Below are 27,651 nucleotides of genomic sequence, written 5' to 3' on the forward strand. Positions count from 1 at the left end.
CCAGGGCTCCAGAGTGGTCTGTTAGAGATTGATGCTCCTGCTCCCCCACCAGGCTTTCACATCAGAGGTCTGCAAAGGATGGAGGAATGAGCAGCAGGACAGAGGCCTGGTAGAAGAAGGGATAAAGACTCTTGCCAAACATCACCAGCTGCACTGTGGGATGGCACTCGTTCCCAGCCTGGGCATTATGGAGGCAGAAGAGTATCAGGTTATTTAGGTACATCATCTATACTTCTTTCCCAGTAAGTCGTGACAGCAATGCTGTTTTCTGCGCATTCCACTGACTCCAGAGAGCAGCAGGGAGTTGGGAAGGCAAATGCTGAGCAGGCAGCAATGAGGGGACCACTGCCTCTCACATCAGTGGTGGTGGCCACAGCAGCTGCCTATCAAATACTCCTCAAAGGATGGAGATGTTTTGCCTTTCAGCTGTGCCCCATTGCACAACTGCAGTCAGCACACTTTGCTGTAGTAAAGCTTTTCCACAGAAACTCCTGGTTTGGCTGGGGAAGGACGTGCCAACAAGTACACTGAGATCAGGAAAAAGCTTTATTTGCAATGAAAATATTGACAATTTACATAAACTTACATCCTAATTTATATACATTATGTATATTTTATATACAGATAGTGTCTTGAATAAAGATGTCGAAGCACAAAACAGCATCAGTACATCACCGTGCAGCTCTAAGATGTAACGGGAGAGTTGTGTCTTTCTGCCCACAACTCTTCTCCCATTACGCTTTTGTTGGGGAGTCTGAGATGTGATGAACATGGGGGGTGGGGGGGGGCTCAGGCTTGTGACTGGGGGCAGCCACAAAGCACAGCTACAGTTGTCCCTTCCCCTGTCCCCCAAAGCCCGTGCCAGTACTGCCTGGGGCCAGTGCCACCAGCCTGCAGCGAGTGGGAAGGACTCCCTGCACTCCACCAACTATCGGGAAGAGAGGAAGAAATATGGACCAGTGGGCGCACTGTGCTCATCTCCTTCCCAGCACAGCTTGGGTGCCCTTTTCTAAGCACCCAATGTTGCTTTCTCAGTGGAAGGACGATGCCAAGTCTCCTGATGGGGACAATGGGTGGCAGGGAGACCGCAACTGCTTACCTGCATGAGAAAGGTGCTGGAGGGAAGCAGGGCCAGTTTTGGGCAGGGAGCCATGACCTAAAGCCTTTACTGAAGGGAATCCTTTTTTCAAAAGGGGCCCTGAACACAACAGCCTCCCTAAGAATTGTCTCTATAGAGAGGAGCTTGGGAGAGAGAAGGGTTTCAGATCTGTGTTAAATACCGGTTAGCTGCTTGCCACATTTCTGCAGCTAGAATCCAGCCGAAAGCTGGGCAGCAGAGCCAAGGCATGTAGGTAAGAGCAGAGCCACTGGAGAAGAGGGCTGGCACATGGGAAGCCACTGGTGACTGTTTTTGTGTGCACCATCTCAAATGTGCAGATGTTTGTCTACAGATGAAGTGCTTCCTTCCCTACCAGACTAGGAGCTGAGATACATCAAAATTCAAAGGCATCAGACAGAAAGACTGGAGCAAGGCCCTGTTCTTGCTGTAGTTTGTTAGAACCTGCCATAACCATCCTCCTCACGCTCCCCTGAGGAGCCGAGCTTGCTTCCAGGCCTGCTGGGCTCCAGTTAAGAGGAAAAGGCAGCAAAGACGGTGGGGCACCATCTGGAGAAGCATAATACAGAAGAATCTATACTACAGCCTAGGTAACCTGCACTGTAATACTTCATTAATGAGAACTTGTTGCTAGAGAAGCCAAAGGATTTCAAGCACAAGGACTCTCCATGGCTGCTGCAGGACTGGTGATCTGCCCGCTCATCCCAGGGATGAACATGTCTCTTGGTACCAAGGCCACCTGCAGGCAGGTCTTCTCTGCTCTCCAACACCATGTCTCCAGCTTGCCTACGTTGAGCTCGTGCTTTGGTGTAACATGAGCACAAGAAAAAGCCTGTTAACACCTTCAATGGAAGGAACCCTTCAGCTCCTCTCCCTCATCCCAGGCACACACCAGAGAAGGAACTTGACAGTGATGCATGGGGCCTTCAGAGAGAGAAGGGATTCTCCCTCTGCCTTCTCCTGCCTGCAGCCATAGTCAGGAGCAAATCAGAGACCCTGCCAGTGGGGGACAAGGAATGCAAACTCCATCCATTGCACTTTCCCAAGTCACTGTGTTAGTTAAGCTTGCCCCTAAGACTTGCTGTTCAGGCTGTATTCTAAAGCAATTCTGTTAACGATTTGCTTAAAGTTCTCACTATACGCAGTTGTCCCAATTCATCCTTGTCAGAGAAACATATCCTTCTTAATCTATTTTAAAGGAAATAAACCACAAAGGCTGGTTAAGTGCCCCGAAGGCTCTTGCTAGTCCAACACGTTAAGGCTAGAAAGGAGAACATACTGAAAAAGAAATAGCAGGCAATTTTTCATGCAGTTATTTTACAAACTGCACGCCTCCAGTGAATAGCGAGGCTGTAGCCAAAGCTGGGTGCCCCCAAGAAATAGTTATCTCCCAATGACTGCAATACTTGGCAAGTGAGATCACTCGCTATGGATGGGGAAAAGTGAATGGAGCCAAGAATGCTTCAGCCAGGGTGGACCCTCTGAGGTTAGATGAGTGGCTACAGCACAGTGCTGAGACACATCTGCTCCCATGTCCCTGCAGGTGACCGTGGCTGAGCCACCTATGCTTGGAGATGGAGGCCATCACCAAGATGTCAGTTCAGGACTCTGTTTGCTACATAGGCTGAAACTTCACTACCCTCTTCAGTTTTTAAAGAAAAAACATGTTCTGAAAAGAAATCCAGTTAAAAAAAATCCCTACGCAACCAAATACAAGCCAAGGCACGACACAAAAGAGCAATTAGCGCTTCAGCCTGAACACATCTTATAGCTTTAGGTCTCCCCTAGTTGAGGGGAGGTAACGGGAGAGAGTTGCTCAAGAAGCCAAAAGAAACAATAGTGTCCCAGCTCTTCTATTAGTCACCAGAAATCGAGTTATGACTAGACTCAGCAGGGCTCATAGAAAAGAAAAAGTGGTGACTTCATGCTGGACCAGACTTTTTAAATACTACTTTTTTTTTTTTTGGTTTGCTAGAGACTCCATCACCACTTATTAGAGCATTTTAGGTAGAAGGGTGCCAAAAGGAAAGGGGTGGGGGGAGAAAGGATAAAAACCACATCTAAAAGCAGGACAGTTGCTATTAAAACAGAAAAAAAAAATTCTGTTTGAATATTTTATTCTTAAACATGACAAACTTCTTCAGAGTGTTTTCACAAGTACTTGTGTCTGCTCTACGTGGCTCAGCGAAGCCTGTAGAAATGTGTTCTGGTTTGCAAAATATTAATTAAAAAGACCAAAAAAATCCCCCAAACCAAAACCCCAACAAAACACAAATTGCTGTAACAGCAGCAGTACTTTAAGGCAGCCCCGTTAGGGCAAGGTATACCTTTGGGGTAATAGTAGGAGCTGAAAGTAGCAGAGGTGCTGGAACCAGTCATCAGCATTTTCTTTGGGACTTGGTGATTTCTGGAATGTGGAGGCAGTTTCCTATCTGCTAAGCCTGCTCTATTAAGTATTCCTCTTCCTTTCACACGTACTTCTTTTTGCAGCCTGCTTCCAAGTTCTAGGCAGAGGCACTTCGCCGCCTTTGCTCACGCTCCTGAGGATGAATGTAAACACCACCGACCCTGTCTTATTCACCTCCCTTTGCACCCTGTGGCCATTCCAGTCTGAACTGGGAAGGCAGAAAACCAGAAATCCCCCTTCCTTCTTTTCGTTAGCGTGCAGAAGCAGGAGTGCCTGGATAGGACAATTTGGACATTAGTCTGTCTTCTCCCGCTACCGCCTGGGATGCTCTTGCTAGTGCAACATAAAAGCAGAGACCCACACAACTCTCAACAAGCCTCATGTGAAGATCACAGAGCAGAGTATCAGTGCAGTAATACTTGAAATACTGAGACAAGGCAGACACAACAGCCTTTCTTCCTCACAATGCTTTTTCAACTAGCTTTTTGATCCAAGTCTCCATGCAAGTCACAGAAGACAATTGTGCTTCCTGCATTCACACACAGGAATAAACAGCTCTGGATCAGTTTTCTTTATGGCTGGATTACAGAACCCCCTGAAATACTGATACGCTTATGAACAGCAGCACTGTGCAGTTCTGTGAGTATCCTTGGACATGCCAAGTTCATCTAGGATGCTGGTGCATCTCCTAGGCGTATGGCCCCAAAGAAAGTTGTGTGCTTGCTCATGTTGATGGAGATGTCAGCATGGACCATTTTCACAGCAATCTTCTGCCTGGCTTTGAGGAGGCAGACTCCAGCTGTATAGCAGGTGTTGAAGTTGGTCTTGCCGGTCTCAATACTCCGAGTGCATTGCAGAAAGGGCTTTTCATCCACCACCACCTCATAGCTGGCAAAATCTGTGAAGTTTATGTAGTATACCTGATGTGAAGCAGGAAGAAGAAAGGTGTTAGGGAGTTATTTGTGCACACAGAACAAGTCCACATTCCTTTGTGTGGGTATGTTCCCTCTGCTAATAATCCCTTCCTTGGCCGCAGGGCACCTATACTCATGGGAGATTGACTTGTTTGAGGCAGAAAGAACCCCAAGCCAACCAAACATGAGGAAACTCTGTATTCCACTTCATGCTAACACTAGCATGCAAGAATCTGTGAATCCATGTATCTAAGGCTGAGCTATGAACACTCGCTTTAGACCCTGCTTATTACAGGAAAAATTACAAACCTGCACAGGCCTAGTTACAAAAATGTGTGGACAACTCTATCTGCTACAAACAGCTTTTCATCCAATAAACGAACAGAAATATTTTAACTGAAGTCCTCTTGCACTTACCTGGCCAGTCCTGCTTTCTGGGTCCCATGAGCCTCCTTAGTGTTGACATCAAAAATGCCCTAAGATGTACTGAGAGTTGCCTTCTTTGTAATTGGACTTGAGGTAGGCATAAGCTACTACAGGGAAGACACCCTCCCAAACTGCACAGCTTGGAAGCAAATGACCTTGCAGTGTTTCTACTGATTTATTTCTTAGACCTAGTGCCTAAGTCCCTGTGACTCCATTAGTCATTACTAAACCATCTCCCACACACTGATTCTGAAGAACTGTGGGATGCATGAGAAAGACCTGTCTAAGGAATTCAGTCCCAGGGAACTGCTGCTTCCTGATAGAAGAAAACCAGCATCTGCTAGATGCATCTGCTAATTCTTCTTAGCCTAAACCCTGCAACCTCAGAAGCTCCACAAGACTGCTTTTCCCTTGATGGACTACAAGGGAAGCACAACATTGTGGCCAACAATTAGCATTAAGCTAATTTCGCTCAGGAAGCAATTACACTTTGGCCCTATACTAACATAGAGTTAGTTTTCCTGTCCCCATCCAAACTAGACACGTAACCAGTTCCACAGAAGAGCACCTAACTTGACACCCACAGCCCACCTTATCAGACTTTGTACAGTCCCCAGTGGGGCTGCCAACTGAACAGAGGCAAATCATGAGCAGCAGGCAGTATTAGAAGCCTGGAACAAGGTGGAAGCTGCTTAATTGTGGCTGTCACACAGAAATCCTTGTCTTGCTAAAATCTGTCCCAGAACGTGGACGTGTTTTTCAGCCTGCAGCTGGGAGGACACCCTGCATTTCTGGAAGGGAGGCGCTCACACTCCACACAGCTCAGCAATTCTGTTCAGAGATTTGCAAGACACTGGGAGCAGTGCGTTACATGACAGTCCATCTCCCGCAGTTTACTTGAATGGGGAAAGGAAATTGTATCTTGATTAGCCAATTACTACACTACATCATAATGCAATTATTTATTACTTTGCTTAGCAGGTCTGTACATTTGTTGTCGGTACCAACTAAAGCAGAGCTGAGCCATCCCACTGCACAATGTAGTGCATCGTGTCAGTCTGCAGCTACACAAAGTAGGTGCAGGCAAAATGGAATTACCTGAGCTAGAGTTTGGTCAAGCCAAGTGGGCTGAGAGTCCTACGCTTACGAAGAGTGGCATGGCTTCAAAATGATCATGAGTTGTCAGGGTTTTAGTCTTACATCTATTTTAAAGCACAGAGCCTAGCATCCTGCTGGGACCCTTGTTCTGCAGGGAGGTTTAGATGGGCTGGTGAATGACTGCGCAGACAATATGGAAGATTAAAAAAAGGCATCGGTGGCATGTGGGGACTGGCTGGCTGTTTGCACATGTGTTTTGGTAACTAATCTCTTGTGGCTGGTGTTAGGGCGAAACGTGTGACCTTGCACTTTGAAACTCTTAACATCTTTCTCCGACACACACCTCCTAGAGCACGAAGTGGTAAAAAGTACATACAAGTTCTTGGCATTTGCTAGTTGTCTGGAGCCCTCTCGTGGTTCATGCAAGGCTTCCATTGGAACACAAAAATAGGAGTTAGGCCTAGGACCGTACTCACTTCTACCTGACTATAGATGAAGTATGTGCCGTCCACCAGTACCTCCAGCTCCCCACTGCGGGCATGCAGCTTAAACACCTTGGGGTTCATAGTGATGCGAGACCAGTCATTGAGGACTCCACCTGAAAGATCTCAGTATGAGAAAATGGCAGTCACTCAGTACCCGTCAATGAAAAGCGCAGGAGCACAGAAATACAGTGACATTGCAAGGTTTCATACACAACAGCTGCCACAGACTCAAAGTTGAAAAGTCAAGTAACACGGTAAGAAAATCCCAGAATTAAAGATCACGGTGTGTTAGTTTGGACTCCGGTTTATAGCTCTAATGTCATTATCACTTGCTGACACCCATTTTGTTCAGTGCCCAACACAACTGATTTACATCTCTGCTTGTCCTCGACAAGAGTGGTTCTCCTCATCCTTGAAAATTTGGCTATGGCCTTTTGTACTACTCTGCGTTCATCCCCTTGCCTCCTCCTGACACTAAGTTGAGCTTATTATGATATTTGAATATTTTGCAGGCCTGAAAACATGTTTTCAGTATCATCCCCACTCCAGAGCAAAGACACTCCAGCACATTCAAATCAATCCCGCTACTATAAGATTGTTTGCTAAGTTTTCTTAATTCACCTGAGAGGCCAGGGGCTGATTCTTCACACTATTTTTGCATGTTCAGCCACTGATCCCAAATGACTTATGGCAGCTGTGATTATAACAGCACTTCTTCAGGTGCCTCCTGAAGAGCATCTGTTCATGGCCCTTGTAAAATCTTTGTTACTGGTGACTTCCCTGATATCATGGAAAAAACTCTGCAGCAGAGATAGGACCAGGATCCAATTCTCCAAGACAGACCCTTGACTGACATCACCCACCCTTGAGACCATTAAATCTTTTCCTCTACTTTCCATTTCATTTATTCCTCTTCCCACACCTCTCTACCCAGCTTCCATACTAAAAAAAGCAGAGCTTCAGCAGACAGTGTGCTGAAAACCACATCAACAGACAATCCTTGAGGACTGCAGCAAGGCTAGGGTGACAACAGTGATTCCTCATGGGAGTGGGACTACTTGTGGACAATATCTCAGTGTTGCTGGGCTGGAAGATATTCTCAGCATAAGTGTCGTGACACAGCTTTCACCCTCACTTTAAGCCTTGGGATCATCCCTAGAAGAAAACTAGTCCTTGCAGCAAAAGAGACAATAGTGTTATGAGGAAAATCGTGTGCAACTAGGGGACTGCACCATCTCTCAGGACACATCTGTGCATGGAGGCCAACTTAGGGTTACACAATCGATTTTAATTCTGGTATTCCTTGACTTCAACATTCTTGACTTTGTAACTAGCATTACTTTAACAAATGCTTTGTCATTACATTTCCTAGGTTTTTAAAAGCCAAAACAACAACAAAGTACAAAATTGCATTATGTCACACCGCATAAACCCTTAACTGGGGTCCTCACTCAATATGGTCAGGGATTTACTGATCAACCACCCAGTCCTCTGGCATTGGAGCTGATGGACTAACTCACAACATGAGTAGACCTCTGTCCTCTGGACAGGCCAACAAGCAGACCCAGAGGACACACTTTGCTATGAGCCCTGAACAGAGCCATTCTCTGTAGATGCCTTGTTTTATCAAATGCAACTCTCTTCCTCCCAGTCTTCATCTGCTTTTTGCTCCCTGCCCCCAGCCACACACCAGCCAGGCTGTCAGCTGGACAGCATTAATGGCTCACAGCATCAGATTGTTCCCAAGCAGCAGGGAAGGACACTCACAGGGCAATTCCCACTCTTAGAGAGTAGCATACTCTGTAAACATACTGGCTTCTCATTAATAAAGGGATAATTTTTGAATGTAAGCAAAACAGCATCTTTTCCCTTGTATTGTTCTTGGGAACAGTCGGTTTCCTTTTTGTTTTGGGGAGCTTTTCTCCACCCTGCTGTATGCATACTTCCATAACCATGAGAAATTTCAGCTCTCTCAGCAAACGTCTGCTGAAAGAGAGAAATTGCCTTTCAACAGAAGCAGTGTCCAGCCCTCATCATCCCATGCATGGGGCAGAAGTTGGCAGACATGGGGTCCTACAGTCCTGTCTCTGCTGCCCCAATCCTTGGGAGCTACAGCCCTCCAGGTCTGGCATAGGGGTACATGCCCCAGGGCTGCTGCCCGCACTCCCTGGGGAGCTGCACATGGTGGCTTAGGCAGGGGACAACACAGCCAGCTCCTCTCCCGCACAGCCAGACATCGTGAGCAGGGAAGCAGCAGCTAATGAATGAGACCCAGCTGTTGGCAAGAAGAGCAGGAACTCGAGCAGAAATTGGATAGGGATCTAGGAAGGCAAGAGGAGAGAAAGGAGCTGCCTGTGGACGTGAAACAGCTCGGCAGGACTTGAGCTTAAAGGCTTAAAATGTTGTTGTTGGGGGTAGAGATGCACAAGGGGCCATGGAGGCTGCATGTGTGCATGCTTGAAGCGTAACTCAGGAGGAGCCAGTGGCCGTGCACCTCTGTGTCCTCACACTACAGCCGTGCCTTCCCTTGCCACAAATTAATGTGAAAATGTGAGAAAAACACAGGCTGATGTGGCTAAGACAGGAAAAGGATACACTGGGGGCTTTAAATAGAATAGAGTGAGAAAGAAGGCTGTCCATCGAGGAGCTGAGGAAAATTAATGATACGACAGCAGGTTGAAGGAGGCACAACATCTGTCTGGAGGTCAAGGAGAAGGGAGATTCAATAGGACAGAATTACTGGGATGTGCAAGGTAGGGGTCTTCTGGGAGATAAATAGGAGAGCAGGTGAAATGGGGATGGAGACTCAGCAGAAGACTCCTCTAAGGGGGTCTGGGTAGGGGAATCAGATTGTCTCATGGGGAGGCCAACAGCAGGGATAATCAGGGAATGGTGGTGTAGGATGGACATAGACCCAGGTATGTGGCTTCGGGTGTAGGATGGGCTCTTTTCAGTAACTGCCAATATCATGAGATTCTTACCATTCTTCACTTGGATTGCTGAGCCTTGGCCTTGAAGATGGACCACAGCTGGCTGCAAAGAAGAGCACAGGGATTTAAAATTAATAGCAAACTGCATCATTTTACAGTCATTCAACACACCTCCACAGCCCTGGTGACCAGTACAGAGGCATGATAGTACCCTGAGATCATCCATGCTTTTCATAAATGAAAACAAAAGCTCAGAGCAGCTGACAACAACATGTTTAAGTACTGGAGAAGAGGCGAGAAGCCCAAGACAGATTAATATGGCTTTCTTTTCAGCAATGAAATGAGTGAGCTCAGTCACTCTGTGTAACTCTGATTTCACACATGCAGGAAGGGGTAGTTTTTTTCAGAGCTGTACCACTGAACATAACATTAGCAAACATAGGTGGGTATGGTTACAAAAATCCAGCCAAAGCTGAATTTTTTCTTTGAAAGAAGATAAACAAACCTGGATATCTCTGGAGCCGGCTTTGTCTGTGGCACCTGCAAAATAAAATTTCATATTATTGAAGAGGAAGCTTGAAAGAGCTGCAGTAAACACTCCTATAAATAAAACTTCTCTTACCCCCTAACAACCATGAAAACACCATTTTCAACAGGAGGACAACAGTACCAGCAGTATGGGGTGCAGCTTAATGTTAAAAAGTACATAAACAAGAAAGAGTCATCTAGCTTTTTCCTACTTATTCCTGCATTTCTGTCTACCAGCACCAAAATTCCTGAATGTTATTCAACCAGTTTCCACTAGAAGGAAAAATTGCACAACCCTTTTCCTGATCAGCAGTGGCAATAAAGCCTCTTGGCTGCAAAGATTACAAGTTTCACTCTGCAGTAACTCAGGTCATTCATTGCATTCAAGCTACATGCTGAAATCTCTTTTCTCCGAAAGCCAAATTTCTATTAAAGAGAAGATGCTTGTGGGCAGCACTCTGGGGTGCTAAGGACCTCATGCTGCTCCTGGCTTCTGATTTGACAATTCTGAGATATAAACTGAGAAGTCAACCAAGTTTTCCCTTGAGAGCCATGTGAGCTATAGGGTAATAGTCTTGATTTCTCTGAAGATACATGTTTTAACACTAGACTGTTCATATATATATAACAAACAACACCGATGTGAACTTCTACTAATCTGCATTTTAAAGAGTTATTAAATTCAGAGAATGTAACAAAATAATTGGCACATGACTCCTTGGAGAAACAGTATGGTGCAGATACACAGAAACAAAGAAAAAAGAAACCAAGAACTGCAGGAAAAAAACCCATATTTTCATCTGGCTGGTATGGGAGTCAAGCTGCCACAGTTCGTGTGGCTCCAGGGCTGGCTTAATGGCTCTGTGAAGCATCAGCCTTCCTGGTCCTGATGCAAAGCTAGGCTTTGCATTAGCTTAAGAGGATTCCTGCTGGGAAGAGCCACCTTGCAGCCAGGACATCAATCACCATCAGACTTCACTAGGATGCTTAAAAGCAACTGAGGCTCTGCAGGTCTTAGCTGCTCCTTCTCTGCATCCTCATCCGACAGGCACCCCCTTGCCCATGGCATTGCACCCTAAACCATTGTTGCCAGGCTCCTCCTCTCATTTCCCCAAGGACAAGCCCAGGAACATCCGAGTCCTACACAAGGACACTGCACCATCGCATGCAGACACTCTGCTGTCCTCAGATGGAAACCTGGAGCTCTGATTTATGTGTACAGCACCAGCACCTCCTGTGTGCCCCTGGTGTGCAAAGGCTCTGAGCAGAAAAGGGAGCAAGCCGGTTACCTGAGGGGCCCTGCAGCCCAGGTGGTCCTTGAGGGCCTGGCGGGCCAGGGGGGCCGGGTGGTCCCATGACAGTTGTGCCGGGAATCCCAGGGATGCCGGGAATGCCGGGGGGACCCTGGGGCCCAGGAGGACCTGGTGGCCCTTGAGGACCGTTGGGCCCTGGAGGACCAGCCTTCTTACCTGAAATGTAGAAGGTGAAATGTTAGCTTCTCAACCATGCCAAGGGTGGGATGGTCTTTTACCTACAAGAAAGCCCCAAGAACAAGGCAGGCAGAAGATTGGGAATGGATCATTGCTGGCCAGAGGGCAGGGACAAAGAGCAGCACACAACTGGCCAGGGTGGGGGTCCCATGGCTCTGCACCATGAGGACAATGCTGCCAGCAAGGCAGAAGCAGGTCACTGCCTTGCAGATTCCTTCCAATGTATGTAATTACATTTAAATGAGGCATTTGCACTCTCCAAGGCCTCCCAAGAGATGGAGACTGGGATGGTCTCTGCCCCAAAGCTCTGGCCACAGCTGTTCCCTGGGAATCCTGCTCTTGGCATAGGGCTGCGGGGAGTCCAGCATCCCTCAGTCAAGGTTGGGACAGTCCCTTTAGACCAGCTGCATACCACAGTGCACCACGGCAAAAGGTGGAGTGTTGACAGTGGAGACGAACCACTCTGCAGTTTCTCAGTTTTCCATTTATTTTGATGTCAAACAGTTGCAATCTTTTCTACCTGCTGCATATGTATGCATTAGCATACAACCCCCCTGGCTTGGTCTCCCCTCTGAGGGAGAGAGGTGCCTCCAGAGGGTAGTTCAGAGCTGAACTTCAGCTGCTGAGCGCCCAGGGCGATGCAGGAGGCATCCCCACAGTGCTCCGGGATGAAGTGGCACCTCTCTATGGTGTCATCAGGAGGCACTTAACATGTGCGAAGTTGATGCTACTATGCCTCAAAATCATCAAACGTGCATTTTGGGCTTTGGATGGAGGGGTAAGGGAAGCATTAACCCAACGAGGAGGATGAAAGCACTGACAAATTGCCATAATCCTCAAACACATCTCACCATGTGGTCCCAGAGTGGGGAACAGCACAACCAGGTAAGTGAAGACTCTTAATCCAACTTTCAATCCACATAGTGGACTGAAATAAGGTTTGAATGGAAAGCCTGACCTGTGCTCTCCAGATGTTCTAGATTCCTGATAGAAATTATGTTATTTTGATGTAGCTTTTAAAATGCAACTTTAACAGCTTTTATGCCAAAGAGCTTTATAACTTAGCAGAATTGCTCCAACTGCTGCAACAAAGTCAACTGTAAGACAGAATGAAACACTTTTTTTGATGACAGCAGCAGTTAGGATATGAAATAATGGTTATTGGAATGGTTTCTGAGTATATTTATGTACTTGTTTCTCTAGTAAATATTCATCTTTGTCAAGGAACAAAACAAGGAAAACCCCATCTATTTTAGTTAGCACAAAAGTGGAGATCTTCAGATGGCCACTAGCCATGAACAAGGACACACTGAAATCAGCTTAGGACAACCATGTGATTTAGTTTCACTGTGCAGAAAACTAAGTTAAAGTAAGCACAGACGATTAAAGTAATGCTGGTATCCTACAAAGATGGGTTTCTTACCTGCAACAAATCGTTCGCAGTATTTCTGCCCAGGTTAGTAGCTGTGCCTTCAAATCTGAGCTGGCAACAGGCCAGCTAATCTAATCTAATTGCTCTAATGCAGCAATTCTCCTCCTTGGGATAACAACACACTATGGAAACTATCACCCTGAATCAAACCCCTTACCAATTTCCCCTAAAGCACACTTGCTAAGTTCTTATTCACATTCCCTCAGATATAGTCCATTGCAATGAAGGATTCGCATGCAGCAAGTCAAGAATCCTCCTGCTGTCACTCCTTGCTTTCCTTCCCAAGAGGGATACACATTACAACTGGTTTAACTAATCTGTCTCAGAAATCAGATCTGCTACTAAATGGGCTGCTAGTTTAGTAGTAAAAACAATTGCACATAACTGATGCTGCACAGGGACACTTTCTGTGCATCCCCGCTTCTTCAAGTAATTCCAACCACTTTTATGCATTAATGGAACCTGACTTATTAAAGTCACAAGGCAAAAAAAAGATATTCAGTGAGTATAAAGCTCTTGATTCACCTTCCACATGAGGGGACCCCAGCCCCACAGGGGGTCTCCAGCATCCAAGTTCCAGTGTGCCACATGTCCCACTTTATGCACATGCACTAGTGAGGCTCCCAAATTTAAAGTGGGCAGAACCAATAATTTTTCCTTAACTATTGTTTGCCAAACAATAAGCTCTAACTCTAAAAAAATTAAATATGACAATACCATAAAATTAAACGATTTTATACAGTGCTACAGCCCTATATAATACAGCTCTACAAGATCCCCCTGCAACAGCAGAATTGCTACGAATACCACAGTCACCATTTGTTATTAGTTCGGCTGAGTTAACATGGGTTTAGAGTTACAGGGCTTTGTTAGGACAAACTTCTCAAACATAAAATTTTATGATGCTTTTAAGAGTAAATATAAACTAAGTTTCTAACTGCAGCCTGTCTCAACCTTTCAACTGTAAATTTGGAGTTTGTATCCAAGAATTAAAAGCGATTTGATGTGCTATTAAAGTAGCACAGACACGCAAAGCTCAGCTGCTCTTGCTGCCACAGGTCACGGTGGTGAGCTGGACTGGGAAGGTCTCTTGAGACACGCAACAAAGCGCTAACCAGCTAACGCTCCTGTTAATTACATACACATTAGGTGCAATAGGTAGTAAGCAGCGAGTTGACATGGCACATGTCAACTATGCTTTGCTGTATAGGCTTGGCTGTGAGCATGCAATGCGTGTTGATGCCTGTGCGAGCCCCTCAGTGGATTGGGTTTCAGAAGCAGCACAGCCCCAAGCCGCGCGCAGCTTCTGCACTTCTCATAACCTACAACCTGTTGTGACCACACACCATGTACAGATGGTGACAAGGAGCAGAAAGGGGTAATCTGACTGTATTTCACTGGAATCAAGACTGCAGCATACTTGTGTTTACAAAGAAACTCAGATCCTCTGACTCACTCAGGTTCCTGGTAGCAAGTAAGTGTATGACCATAAGCACTCCCCAGGAGTCCTACACAAACAAGGACACCATCAGACACCCCGTGGAAATAGGGGGCTGCCTCCTGAATAGCCCAAGTCATTGATAGGCATTTTAAAAACTACCCAACTACATTGCAAACAGCTTGAGGAACATAAGGAAGTCAGACAAAATATCTGTGGCTGACCAACACTCAGAAGAGACACATAAAATAATACTTGTGAGGTTAATACACAACCAGAAGTGAGATGCAGAGGTTGTCTACGCTGACTTTGGTGGGTCTGAAGGAGACTCCAACCTGCAGCAAGATGCATGGCAGGATAGTGACGAAAGCTAAAGCTGTTTCATTAGAGACAGTCTGGCAAACAGCAAGTGACTCCTGATAGCTGATATCTTCATAATTACTTCAATAAAAGGTAATTAACTTCCTTTAGTTTTCAAGGAAGGCTCTAATGAGCCCTATGCTCCGGTTGTACAGTCCTGCCATGGCAATGCAGGTGCACAAGAGCAGCTCATGGTCTGTGTTGTGGGACCACACACCACATTACTCCCTGTCCTTCCCACAGAGGGAACCTGCTGTTGGTTTCTCCTTTGTGTTGGCTAAAGAGGACTCATAGCTGGGTCATACAGGCATAAAAAGGAAAATTAAATCAAAACTCAGACTTACCCTTTTTCTTGTTTTTCACTGAACTTGGACCTACAAAGAACAAAAAAAAAAAAACCCAGTGAAATTCAGTGACCATTTCATCTTAGAAGATCCCCCCCAACATCGACACCCCCTGATCCAGAGGCTGTATCTCCAGAGCTGGAACAAAATTCACAACAAAACCAGTAAGCCAAAGATGTTGTCTTCTGTTTTCTACAAACCATTGCTGTGAAGGTATGATGATTTTACTGGTACCCAGATCTTTACCCTCTCTCAAACTAGCAATCCATGGTTGGTATAATGCAAGTGAGTGAGTTTTGGTGGGCACCTCTTCCCCATATTGCAAAGATGAGTTAAACCACACACCTGTGGCTAACAGCAAAGCTCCAGTGACAGATGCTTTTCAGCCTTAAGCCAGAGCTTTACTCTCAGATACCAGCTTAGTTCCAGCTCTGCTGAACACTGCTCAGAGTTTTGCCCAGAGATTTGCTGTATGTATCCCTCTGATGCTGCTGACAGAAGCACAGCACATCAAACCTTCACACAGCAGAAATCCTGAAACTCAGCAGAAACCATTCAAAAACAGAGTCCCTAAATAGCAGATTATTTTTCAAGTGGACAATAGATGCACTTGTGGTCTATGCAGCCATACATGAATTGTGTCTCTTGGCTTGAAATCACCAAGCTTAACATTTAAAGCTGACATGCTTCCCGATGAGGGCAGGTTAGAAGAAAGTTAGCATGACACAGCTCTCAGAGCAATAACCCAAATACTTGCAAGCCAAGTTGTTTAAAAATAATAAAATACTTATAAAAACAAAAGCAAAGAATTAGCATGAACTGGCTTTTTAAAACAATGGGAATACAAGCCTCCCTAGCAAGAAGTGAAAATATTTATAGTGAAGCTGAGAAACTACGTTACTTTTTGAGCAGAAGCTGAAGTGTGAAACATGTCCCATTGCTTCCTCAAAAATTAATCATGGATGGAAATGAACTGCAAAAATCCCCAAATATTCCCTTGCTGTTCATCAGTGAAATCCCTCTAAAACCTGGGTTTAAACACACATAGAAGACAGAAATCACCTTTAACTGAGATAGACTTGTAATGAACGGAAGGTAATGAGGTTGCTTTGAGTCTGCAGTGCCAGAGAAAGACAAATTATCAGTTAGTACAGAAGTGCCATCTCCCGTGGCTAGTTAGAGGAAAGAGGCAAGAAGGACCAGAGAAATGCCCAGTAACCTTATCAATGCCTCCTCAACAGGAAGATTAATTTGCCTACGTTCTGCTGTTGGGTCATGGGAAAATTACTACAGAATTATGAGGGCTGGAAAGGACCTCTGCAGATCATCTAGTCCAACACCCTGCCAAGGCAGGGCCACCCAGAGCAGGTTACAAAGGAACATGTCCAGGCAGGTTTGGAACATCCAGAGAGGGAGACTCCACAACCCTCCTGGGTGCTCTACCACCCTCAACGTAAAGTTCTTCCTCATGTTGAGGTGAAACTTCTTGTATTTTGGTTTATGGCCATTGCTCCTTGTCCTGTCACTGGGCACCACTGAAAAGAGTCTGGCATATCCTCCTAGCACTCACCTTTGAGATATTTATATACATTAATGAGATCCCCTCTCAGTCTTCTCTTCTCTAGACTAACCAGGCACAGCTCCTACAATCTCTCATCAGACAGATGCTCCAGACCCCCTATGATCCTTGTGGCCTCTGCTGGACCCTCTCCAGTTGCTCCTTGTCTTTCTTGTACAGAAGAGCCCAGAACAGGACATAGGTACTCTAGATGTGGCCTCACCAGGGTCGAGTAGAGGAGGACGATCACCTCCCTTGACTGCTGGCCACGCTCCTCCCGATGCACCCCAGGATACTTTTGTCCCTCCTGGCTGCAAGAGGACACTGCTGGCTCATGCTCAACTTATCATCCATCAATACTCCCAGGTCCTTCTCAGCTGAACTTCTCTCTAGTAGGTCAGTCCCCAACCTGTGCTGATACTTGGGGTTCTTCCTTCTCAGGGGCAGTACCCTATACTTGCCCTTATTGAACCTCATTAGGTTTCTCTCTGCCCAATTTTCCAGCCTGTCAAGGTCCTGCTGAATGGCAGCCCAGCTTCAGGTGTATCAGCCACCACCCCCTCCTTCGCATCATCAGCAAACTTGCTGAGGAAACACTCTAGCCCTTCATCCAGGTCACTGATACGTTGAATAAGACCAGACCCAGTATTGATCCCTGGGGAACACCACTGACTACAGGCAGTAGTCAACTGGATTCTGCTCTGCTGATCACAACCTGATCTCTGAACTCTGTCATTCAGCCAGTTTTTGATCCACCTCACCATGCATTCTAACCCATGCTTCCTAAGCTTACCTACAAGGACGTTACTGGAGACATCTTGCATTAGATGGTATTATCTAACTTATTATTTCTGTTAATTTACTTTTTTCTTTTACTAATCCGTATCTTCACAGTATTAAAACATACAGACAGGACAACTCACAAGTTTATAACAATGCCAGTCCCAGCATCTTGCTAAGGAGCAATACCAAAGCCAGCCAGCACGTCCAGCACCAGCAGATGAGTTGCAAACCCTTTCATATTTGGCAAACACTACCAGGCTCCTCTTTTTGCATTTTCCGAGCTTCTGTGTTGCCGAATGAGCCACAATCACCCCAGGCGTCTCCTGGCCCTCATCTTAGGCACCAGCTAGTTGATAACGTTCTCAGTGAAGAGAAAAAAAACTGTCTGGGGGATGTAATTTAAAAAAGCCCAACCCAGCAAGCAAAATGCAAGTGCTGTGTATGTGTTTCTTCAGACCTTGGAGTCACGAGAGTTTATTTCATGTTATATATATCACACCATTAGCGCTATAACCAGAGTGAAAGTACAAATAGCTGTGGCGAGCCAAACACATTTGAAATGGATGGAACCAATTAGCTTCAAAGATGAATGGGAGGAATGAGAACCACATGCGATGTCAATGTTCACAGTCTATATTACAACACACGCATCTGTTCCAGGCACGGCAGAGAGAGATGTTACGGCTGTGCAAGTGAATCTTTCAACAAACACAAAAATACTTCTGACATGAAAAAAACACAGTATTATTAGCCTTTGGAGCTTCTGAGTCTCTGGGGTTTGCATCTGTTCGTCTCCCAATAGGAGGGGAGTGGATAATTTAATTGTAGCAGGGAGCCATAAGGTTCATCTGATACACCAGAAGACTGAATTTTCCTCATTTTTGCTCCAAACGGTAAACTCATCAGCTTTCTCAATTTAGTCTAAAATGGTAACAAACTCTCTTACTGAGTTTGAGAAGCAGAGTGCCACCAAAATATCAGCTCTATATTCCCCTCAGTACAAAACGTGCTGAGGCATAAGGCTTGAAAACTTTACTTGATATATGTTGTTGCAACACCTGTGTGCAGAGGAGAAAACAAACAAAAATCTTTTCTGCCATGCTTTTCTGACGCCACCCCCGAATATTTAAGCAATAAAGCTTGTTAAGCGCTGCAGTGGTTGAACACAACTGACCCATTGGTTATCTGTTAATTGGTGGAGCAGGTTAAATACCTACAAGTTAATCAAGAGTAAGTCTTTCCTACACCTTCTACACTGTTGATCCCACCTTGCCATCCCATTCCTGCGGAGAAGCTCCCAGTCTCAAAGCCTTCTACAAGATCCAGGATTATTTAGTGCAGTTTCACGGAGGCCATTAGATGACTTGATACCAAAGAAGTTCTATGAGAATACATGTTTTTTCCCACTCCAAGATGCAGATCATAGACTTATGCACCATGTTCCTTTGCAGTATCAAAAGCCTTACAGAAAAACAAGTTGCAGGATACCTACTGCTGGTCCAGAGCCCACACGACCTGCCATCTTCTTGTAGAAGGAAACTGGTTTGACCTGAGTATTTCTCCACTGATCAACGTTGCCTGCTGCGATGCTCAGATTAAATTTATGCTTATGCTCTAATCCCTCCTTGAAGAAGCTGTCAGCTCTATTCAACCCTTCATTTTAACTCTGCTTTGCAGAGGAAGGAAAGTTGACAAGAACTGTTAATACAGCAGAGGACTGGGATATCAGAGAGGAGAGGCTGAATGGCTTTGAAGGATAATAAGCAGGGAATGAGATTCGGTCATACAAAATTCATAGTCCTATAAATTATATATACATAGGGAATAATAAACTTTTCTGCTGGATCGTGGAGCTCCTCAGATGGAGCTGCAGAGGACAATGTCTGCAGGTGCTGAGTTGCAGGAAAGGCAGAAATACAACCCTAAAACGGATCAGTGGAAATACCTCTGGCAGGCATGGGGCAATATTAATGACTCTTAGTAGGTAGGGGTGAAAATACTGGGAATAATTCAGTCAGTCCTGATCATCTACATACAGAAAGATGTATCTACAATTTCACAGGAGGGCTTCTGGGAAGGTCAAGAAGAGCTCACCTGATTGACCATCAGTGCTAGGAAGAGGATGAGAGCACCATTGGGAAAGGAGCTCCAAGCAATGCCAGGTAACTTCCAGCAGAAGCACTATGGCCATGGGTTTTAGCAATGAGCCAGTTTGGATGCAAGCGTCTCACTTGAGCTGAAGAGGATGTTTGCAATAGATGAGTTTTTGTTGCGTAAAACCGCAGTTGTGGCCCAGCAAGCAGCAGAAGACATTTAACTGTGCTTCAGGGAGCAGGTTCTAGCCCCCAGCTCCAGCAGCCCTAGCATCTGCTGGATCATTTCCAAGGGCTTCATAAAAAAACCCAACAGATGGTGATGCAACTCGAAGATATTACATATGACATGTTTTCTCTTAAAAAGATTAATAGAGTTTACTTGCCCCCCTCCCCATGATTTTTCTTTCTGCATGCTACTCGCTGCTATGATTTATTCTAAATACAAAAATATCAAAAACTGCTATACAACATATGCTGATATAAATATTATATTAAAACCCCCATGCTTTCACTCATTAGTTATGTGTCTGGATTAACAAGAAATAGTTTGCATTCCTGCAAAACTGTTGAAACTGGTTTTATTGACAGGAACAGATCTTTGTAATTATGCTTACCTTATATAAAACCAATAGAAGGTTGACCATTTTAGAAATCAGTCAAACAAAGGACAAGTACCTAAGAAGGCTGCTGAACTTTCTCAAATTCTCAGTTGCCAAGAGGAGAACAAAGTCAAGGGCTGTCACTGTATTCCAGCAGCATCCACATTCAATACAGAACAAAGACATCTCAAGGAGTTCAACCAGTTTTGGAAAGGTACACTGCAGCAACCACCATGTCCATTTTCAACAATAACTGGTTGCCCATAGAATTATTAAGCATCCCTTTTCTATTTTCCTAGCACTAGGTTACTATGGTATGTCATCAATCTTCTTACCTAAACACGATTCTGGTTTGGGGAATATGTAAGACCAGGTAATACAACTGAGCCATCTCCGTATTACCATTACCATTCTGCTCCTGAGAGATGAGAAGATGGAGGTACTCAGAAGTTACCCTCATCCCATGTTACAAACAGAATCAGAGACAAAATCTTGGTGATTAATGAGGTATTAGTGTCTTCCAGAAAAGCCACATCACTTCTCACTTACTCATAAAATAAGCATGAGGTGACCTGAAATCGTTAAGTCCACAGCTACTTTCAAGATGAACATCTAATTTTGAAGATGAAAACAGAAATGGGGAGCTCTGTATGACTTATCTAATACATATATTTTCAAAACTATGTTGTCAAAGCTTTGTGCAATAAAAAAAGCAGCTTTTTCTTTGAAATATGAGCTTCTAGCTGTAGTTGGAAGAAGAATATTAGGTTTAATGATCACTGTACTCAACAGCTATGGAAATTTGTGTAAAGTATTTTTCCAAACCCTGCTAACCATCTGGTTTAACAAAGAGACCACTTGCTAAATCTCAGACAAAGCTCTGAATACCGCCCAAATCCATCAGTAACTTCTGGAGAATAGATAGCTAACTGAATCTGAAATAAGTTCCTGGACATCAGCTGAGGTACCATTATTAATAAAAAAGAAACAGAAGCCGAGCACAACAACCAGGCTGTGTAGTAGAGCAGATGAGTATTACAGAAGTCAGGTCCTGCTAATCATTCAACCCATCAACACAGGGTGTCGCCACCTCTCATAGGAAGCTCTGATCACCAAATGCCAAAGTTTCCACCTCTCCAGGAAGGAAGAACTCTGCAACTTGGGGCTTCCTAAGAAAAAGAAGGGCAAAGCAGCTAATAAAACATTACCATTCCTGAACCATGCCTGGGAATTAACCAGTCCTGTCAACTTCCACAGATGTTAAGACCAGAAGGAACCATTATGATGATCGAGTATTAAAGTCCACCCATTAAGCTTCCCATCAATCCCTCTATCTCTATTTGACCAATACTAAAGGTGGAAGGGGTGGAAGGAAAGAAAAGCCAAGTGTTAAGTGAGATTTCAAGTGATGAAGAATCTATCACCTTCTTTGATGTAATTTGTTCCAATGAATAAGATCAAACCCCTCCATTTCAATCAAACCTCCAAAACTCGTTTGCTGCACTTACAAACTGGTGTAATGATATTTGCTTCATTCACACGGTATGAGATATGTAAGGCTTTTCAAATATTTAAATGCGGTGTTATTAATGCCAGACCATGGTGGAGTTGGGGAAAGAAGGATGTTAGCTCCCAAACACATGCTTAATCTAGAACATGTGGGTTTGGGGGAAGTTTGGAACCAATATGTTTTCAACATTTTCAGGAAATTTGGTCTATCCAGATGAAAGCTTCTTGGACCCTACTGAAATATCAGTCAGCGATACAAACACTAAAACAAGATATTTTTTCCCTTCCCTGAAAAAGAAAGTGCTTTTCCACCAATTCCAGAGAAAAAGGCAACAGATCTTGAAGAGCAGCTTTGGTCTTATTTCTCCAGAATATTTAGAAAGAATGGTAAAATATAGATCTAGCAAAATATCCCAGAAGTAAAACACATTGTGTGCTACTCAAAACTTCTGGCCTGCCTTGCCAGTGTGGGTTTTTTTGGGGGGGTGGAATGAAGAAGGGAGGTCTTCTGCTAAGCGTGGAGGAACGATGCTGTACATGTTTACAGACAGAAGGAATGTGATGTCCCCTAAAGTCAATAAATCTGAATATAATGACTACGTTACATCACAGAATGGGATGCTCATTGTCCAAAGCAGTGGAAGAATGAAACAGTGCTGCTTTATATATGAGGCTGTAAGGCAAAGCCTGGGGCCATTCCCTTTTTCCTCAACCACCACTGTTGCTTTTCTCTCTCCTTTTGTTTCAATTTTGTTTTAAAATTGAAAATTCATGTGTGAACACAGTCACCCTTAATTGCCTTTTTCTGGTTACATCTTAAATTGAGATGCTCCATGATGACATCCCATAAAATAGTGTTCCCTCCTCGTCCTTCATCTAACAGCATCTTCTTTCTACAGCAATACAAGAGTCATGCCTGCAGGACAATCCCAACCTGCTGCTCTACCTTCACTGCACTTAAACTCTGAACAGTAGAAACACAAGCCCTAAATTTCAGAAGTCTTTGTTTAGTGGTAGCCTTCGTATTCTAGCCAGTCATATTCTGGAGTTATAGGCTCTTAAGTCCCCAAGACTGGCTTGGAGCCAGTTTACAGCTGATGCTTCTGATACCCCACCCCTGTGCTGAATTAAACTGCTCAAAGCCAGTCTCCTCTAGCCCAAGAGATCAAGAAGAGTTTGCAGCTCATCTTGGACTCTTTTGAGGCACTCCCTTGGCTACGCCCACTTTTTGAGACTATTCTTCATCTCTTTTATGGACTTTTCACATGTCTCCATGTGTCTCCAGGGGACGTATCCCACATTGAGGTCTACCCCAACACTTGTGGGGCACGACACGGCTTGGCCAGAAGGTCTGAGAAGAGCTTGTGCATCAATACCAAAGGCTGAGAATCATTTCTCTTGTGGTGAGTTAGGTATGAGAGTGGCCTTCTGCTGCCTCATTGCTCTTCTCTGAGCAATGTGTCAAAGGACGAGCCTACATCCATGTGTCATCCAGATGATCAGTTGCTGCTCTAGGATCAGTTGCTACTCCATGGATCAGTAGCTTGCTCCCTCCCTATTCCTCTGATCCCATACTCCAGACCTCAGTTCAAGCTTATTGGTCTGAAAACAAAAGAAGAGAAGTCACAGCTCACCCCTACCCCATCTCTTGAGTCCCTGGAGTGACACTAGATGGCAGAGAGCCACAATCTCTCTCTTCCTCAGACAGCTTCAGATGATGTAAGATCTCGTCATGTAACAGGTTTGGGGTTTTTTTTGTTGTTGTTTCCAAATTTTTTTTCTCGTGCCAACACTTGGAGAGGTTTTTTGGCTGGTTTGACAATTAAAAAACAGGACTCTTCACAACAGGGAATAACTTGGCCAAGCTCATAAGGAATGGGAGGACAGTTAAATGCAAATATGCAGAGATAATGGCTAACAGCAACAGTAGGTTGTGATGTACTTTATACCAATCTTTAATCATATTAAAGGGAAAACAATCTTTAGTTACTGCAGGTGGAGATTATCAGAACTGAAGTGTGAGCAAAAGAGACAGACCTAAGACAGCATCACTCACCACTGTTTCACTGATCCAGGTAAAGATGCCCTGCTGAGCAACCACCACCCTGCCACAGCTGGAAAGGAGGGAAGGACTAGGATAAATGTAATGGCTCTGCATTCACCAGGCTTTTCCACCTTAAAAAGGATGCTGTGACTCACAGGTCATCAGCTGCTGTTTGAAGAGACCCGTGCTGGAGCAGGTAGAGACCCACCAGCCCTGCATATCTCCTACAGGCTTTTTGCATGAGGAACAACATAGGTGCGGGGTTGTAGAAGAACCAGGCTGGAACAGCAACTGTCCTTTAGAAGTCTGTCACCTCTGCTGTCATCACCTCTGTTGGTCCTGCTTTGGGGGAGAGGGCTGGGTCTAGTCACCTCCCAGGGTCCCCTCCACCCTATGTTACTCCCCAGCCTCAGCTCTGCTTCTCCAACAGCCAGAGCTCTGCTGAAAATCACTGCTCACTGCTTTCTCAAGTAAGGAAGAGGTACCCTTGCTCACTGACACAGAAATTTCCATCACTTTATACTACATAAAGAACAACCAAGTTGATTTATCTCCTCAATCCCATCCAGGTCCACTTTGGGATTGGTGGACAGGTAGCCCTACAAAGGCTTTAAAAAAAAAATATCTTGTCTCCACTGAGTAGGTGCAAGCATACCACAGAGCAAATGTGTTCATGAACAAAGACAAAATCCTGCTCCCAATTAACTACAGAGCCACTGTTGCTGGCAAAATACTATTGCACTGCCTTCTCCAAAACACAAACCCCAATCAAACAAAAATCTCTGCCCTTCTTAGCTCCGCTCTCACATAATCAGTCCCAGCCAAGTTCCTGGGGCTCACACCAGAACCTGTGGCCATCATATTTCATTTTCCACACTCTCACTGGCTATGAAAGAAGAATATGATGTGCCTTTTGTTTTCCTTCAGGCATTTAGGTTGCATTCCAAATGCTGGATCTTTACCGCAGAGCTGACAAACAACATTACTATTACTAATTCAAGTATCTGAAGGCTTTTTTTGGCTTGGTGGCTGGGCTCACAAGGCTTATTTTCTATACACCACTGCACCCTATAGCTTACTTTATCAATACCACATATTTGAATTCAACGATTTAAAGCGTAGTATTACAGCTGTGTTTTTATTTTGTTTGTTTTATTCAGTTGTTGCTTAACACAAAACATTCTGACATTTTAAGTCATATCCCACTAAGATAAACAACTAACATATGTCATGAATTCCAGTAGAAATGATTCCCAAGTGGTGGTGCAGCAAGGTTTTAACCAAGTGTACGAACGGCTCTCTTAAATTACCCGCTGGATGTTTTAAATACATTCTTCCCCACCACTGCTATCCATAAGGAATCAAGGGCAAGTGGGAGGAAATCTCTTCGACTATCTCATCCCTGCAGAACTTCACTTTTTTTCTTCCTCCTGTATGTAATTCTGCCTAATTGGATTGAAAACCTCTGTAGTGTTGAACGGCTGTCTGTAAAGTGACGGTTTAATTACATGGAATAGCATGGGATCTATATCCAAAGATATATCTGTGCACATGTGCATGCACATGTATTTGTATGAATCTGAAAAGGGGCCTGAAGGAGACGCAAGAGTGACCCCACCACTCTTTGGGAAGCCAAAGTCAAATCCTTTCAGCAGTCATGACACACTGAAGTGTTCCCTGGCTCAGCCAACTCTTGAGTTTATCCATTCATAGGATTTCAAGCAGATTAATGGACTTCACCAAACCCTGCTCATGTTAACGAGATAAGTTATAAACCCAACAATGTTGCTATACATCATGGCCAACAAAGCCCTAATGAAAACATGCAACCACCATGCCTCATTCACAACTTTTTCCCCAAAGAGCTTCGCAATGCCACAGTGTTCTACGCCTTTGTGTGGCAGAACTTTTCTTATGGCTAAGGTATCTGATCTGCTATAACAGAATATACTTTTAATGAGTGCCCAGAGAGGCCACAACTGAAGACAACTTCACAATTCCCATCACGAGCACAGAAGCTCAGGGTTTGGCTATTCAATCCCACCCTGGCTCTCACAGACAGAAGAATAAAGCTTATTCAGCCAGAGATCTGCAGAAGGTGCAGTCACTGCAGCAGCACCCTGAGCCTGGACCTGGCCATTCGGAAAGGTGCACATGAGCCAGCTCAACACTAGTTCCTCAGCTTTTGTGCTAGAGCTGATCCGCTACCAGATGGGCTTGGAGCATGTGCTAAGCAAACTTGTGTCTGCCTGCAAAATACTCTGTGGATGTGGCCAGAGAGCCAGTTTATTCACAGAAATCAAAGCTCAGCTGCAAATACTTCAGCAAGACAGACAATAGAGCCTCTCATACTGTGGGAAGGAAAATCACCAGCTACTAGTTGAGTTCAGCATTTACAATGCTTGGTGCATGGCATCCGCAGTTCAGATGCACATATAGCTCAGATGCAATCACATTCCAGCCTGGCTGGAACATCTGTTCTCCTCTCATTAGTCCTGGCCATGTTTTGTAACAGAATAAACTGAGATTCCTGAACTTCAGTGTTTGACCTGAGGCATTATGAAAAGCCCCGATTTTCAGAAGTGGAATTCATATGGAATCACCAGTCACTTCTAATAATGTTGGTCCCTGCTTAACATGCAGCTGTAAAAAAAAGGCTTAGAAGTTCCAGTTTCAGCAAAGCTTGCTGAAGCACACACCATAGGCTACACACTGAAGATCCATCAGGACAACTCTGAAATACACCGAAAAATGGAATCAGTGCAAGCAGGTAACAATGCAACCGAGGTGAGATTCCAACCAGAGAATTCCTTCCCAAGCCTTCTGAATATCCTTGGCATCTCAAAATCTTCCAGCAGTCATCCCACTACCTTATCTGAACCAGGTACCAGGGAAGCACAAGCACACAGCAAAGCAGCTCTACAGATGGAACAAATCAACAGCGCCTCATCACAGCTTTATAAATATTAATAACAACAAAGCAGGCCTTCTTTTGGAACAAGCCAGATCACAACTGGAAGGGCTGGTGAAGAAGACAGGAGGCAAATGGAGGTTGTGAATAGATTGGGACACATTGACCGTTACACTGTGAACACTGCAACCTGGAACAATTTCTCATTATGGCCACCACACAATTAGGCTTCTCCCTCTCCCAGCAAGTTAATTGCTTTTAATATTTAACATCCAACTAGGACAGCAACATACCAGAGTTCAATGAAGAATTTTGGACTCCATCAATTTTCACTTCTTGCTGGCTGATGCAGCACATCCTCATGGAAATATCACCCCCAGTGCAGACTGCAGGAATGAGCCTCACCACTCAGGCTTTCAGCATCACACACTTTCTAGGCACAAAAAGTGACTCCAACATCTTTGAGCTGAACTAGCATATTGGCTCAGGCCCAGATGTTAGCATCTCTGCTTTCCCAAAGAGCTTGGGCTATGTGGAGCTTCCCTCAAATTATGTCAGCAAGCTGACTGTAGTTTCCCAAAACAGTCTTCAGCAAAGATTGTTAATGGACACTGCAGCGAACTTGACCTCAAAGTAATTTCAGTATTAAAAAATTACTTGAGAGTAGCTCGAACCAAGGATACACCAAAAAAGTTTCAGCTGTCTAAAAATGTATTCTCTTAAAAGATATACTGAGAGCAAGAAGACCCCTTTTAATATCATCTTGACCTTCACTTTCTCTTGTTTCCAGAAATGATGTGGTATTAATGTTTCACTGCTGTAACAGCTGAAACCAGGACATCATTCTGGGTTTTTAGCCAGTTCTAAGCTTCTCTGGACCTGCAGAAACATTCGTTAGAAATAAGCACAGACACAAGACCATTATCTGAAATAACTTACCTATATATTTATCACTGTATCTTCCTGATGAAAAGCACCTGAGGTGTAAGACTTTATACAGATACCTGCCTTATTATCATAAGCATAGGTATAACGTGCAGGTAAGGATCTGTAAATGAGCTGTAGTCCTAATTTTACCCTCGTAATAACAAGTACTGAGAGCAATGCCATAAGGAAGTGATGGAGATTGTCCATGACGATTCAAACACCATCTTAATTTCCCCTTCTCCCATTTTGGGGGAA

General features: G+C 44.6%; 1 protein-coding gene across 4 annotated transcripts in view; it reads right to left on the reverse strand.

Annotated features, from left to right (window-relative positions):
* Positions 1-3,217: 3,217 nt before the first annotated feature.
* Positions 3,218-27,651, reverse strand: part of EDA (ectodysplasin A) — a 70,347-nt gene continuing 45,913 nt past the window's right edge. Inside the window, exons 3-8 of one of the 4 annotated variants that reach the window (XM_030498325.1) lie at positions 14,970-14,999; positions 11,195-11,374; positions 9,883-9,917; positions 9,429-9,480; positions 6,445-6,560; positions 3,218-4,444 (exon numbers count right to left, since the gene is read on the reverse strand). In XM_030498325.1, the coding sequence (XP_030354185.1) occupies positions 4,193-4,444; positions 6,445-6,560; positions 9,429-9,480; positions 9,883-9,917; positions 11,195-11,374; positions 14,970-14,999 (665 nt within the window). In that variant the 3' untranslated portion in view covers positions 3,218-4,192. Of the gene's footprint in view, positions 4,445-6,438; positions 6,570-9,428; positions 9,481-9,882; positions 9,918-11,194; positions 11,375-14,969; positions 15,000-27,651 lie in introns of all 4 variants that reach the window. The other 3 variants (XM_030498324.1, XM_030498323.1, XM_030498322.1) reach the window with 3 other exon arrangements.

Source organism: Strigops habroptila, chromosome 9 (assembly GCF_004027225.2).
Source record: "Strigops habroptila isolate Jane chromosome 9, bStrHab1.2.pri, whole genome shotgun sequence".
Classification (NCBI taxonomy): domain Eukaryota; kingdom Metazoa; phylum Chordata; class Aves; order Psittaciformes; family Psittacidae; genus Strigops; species Strigops habroptila.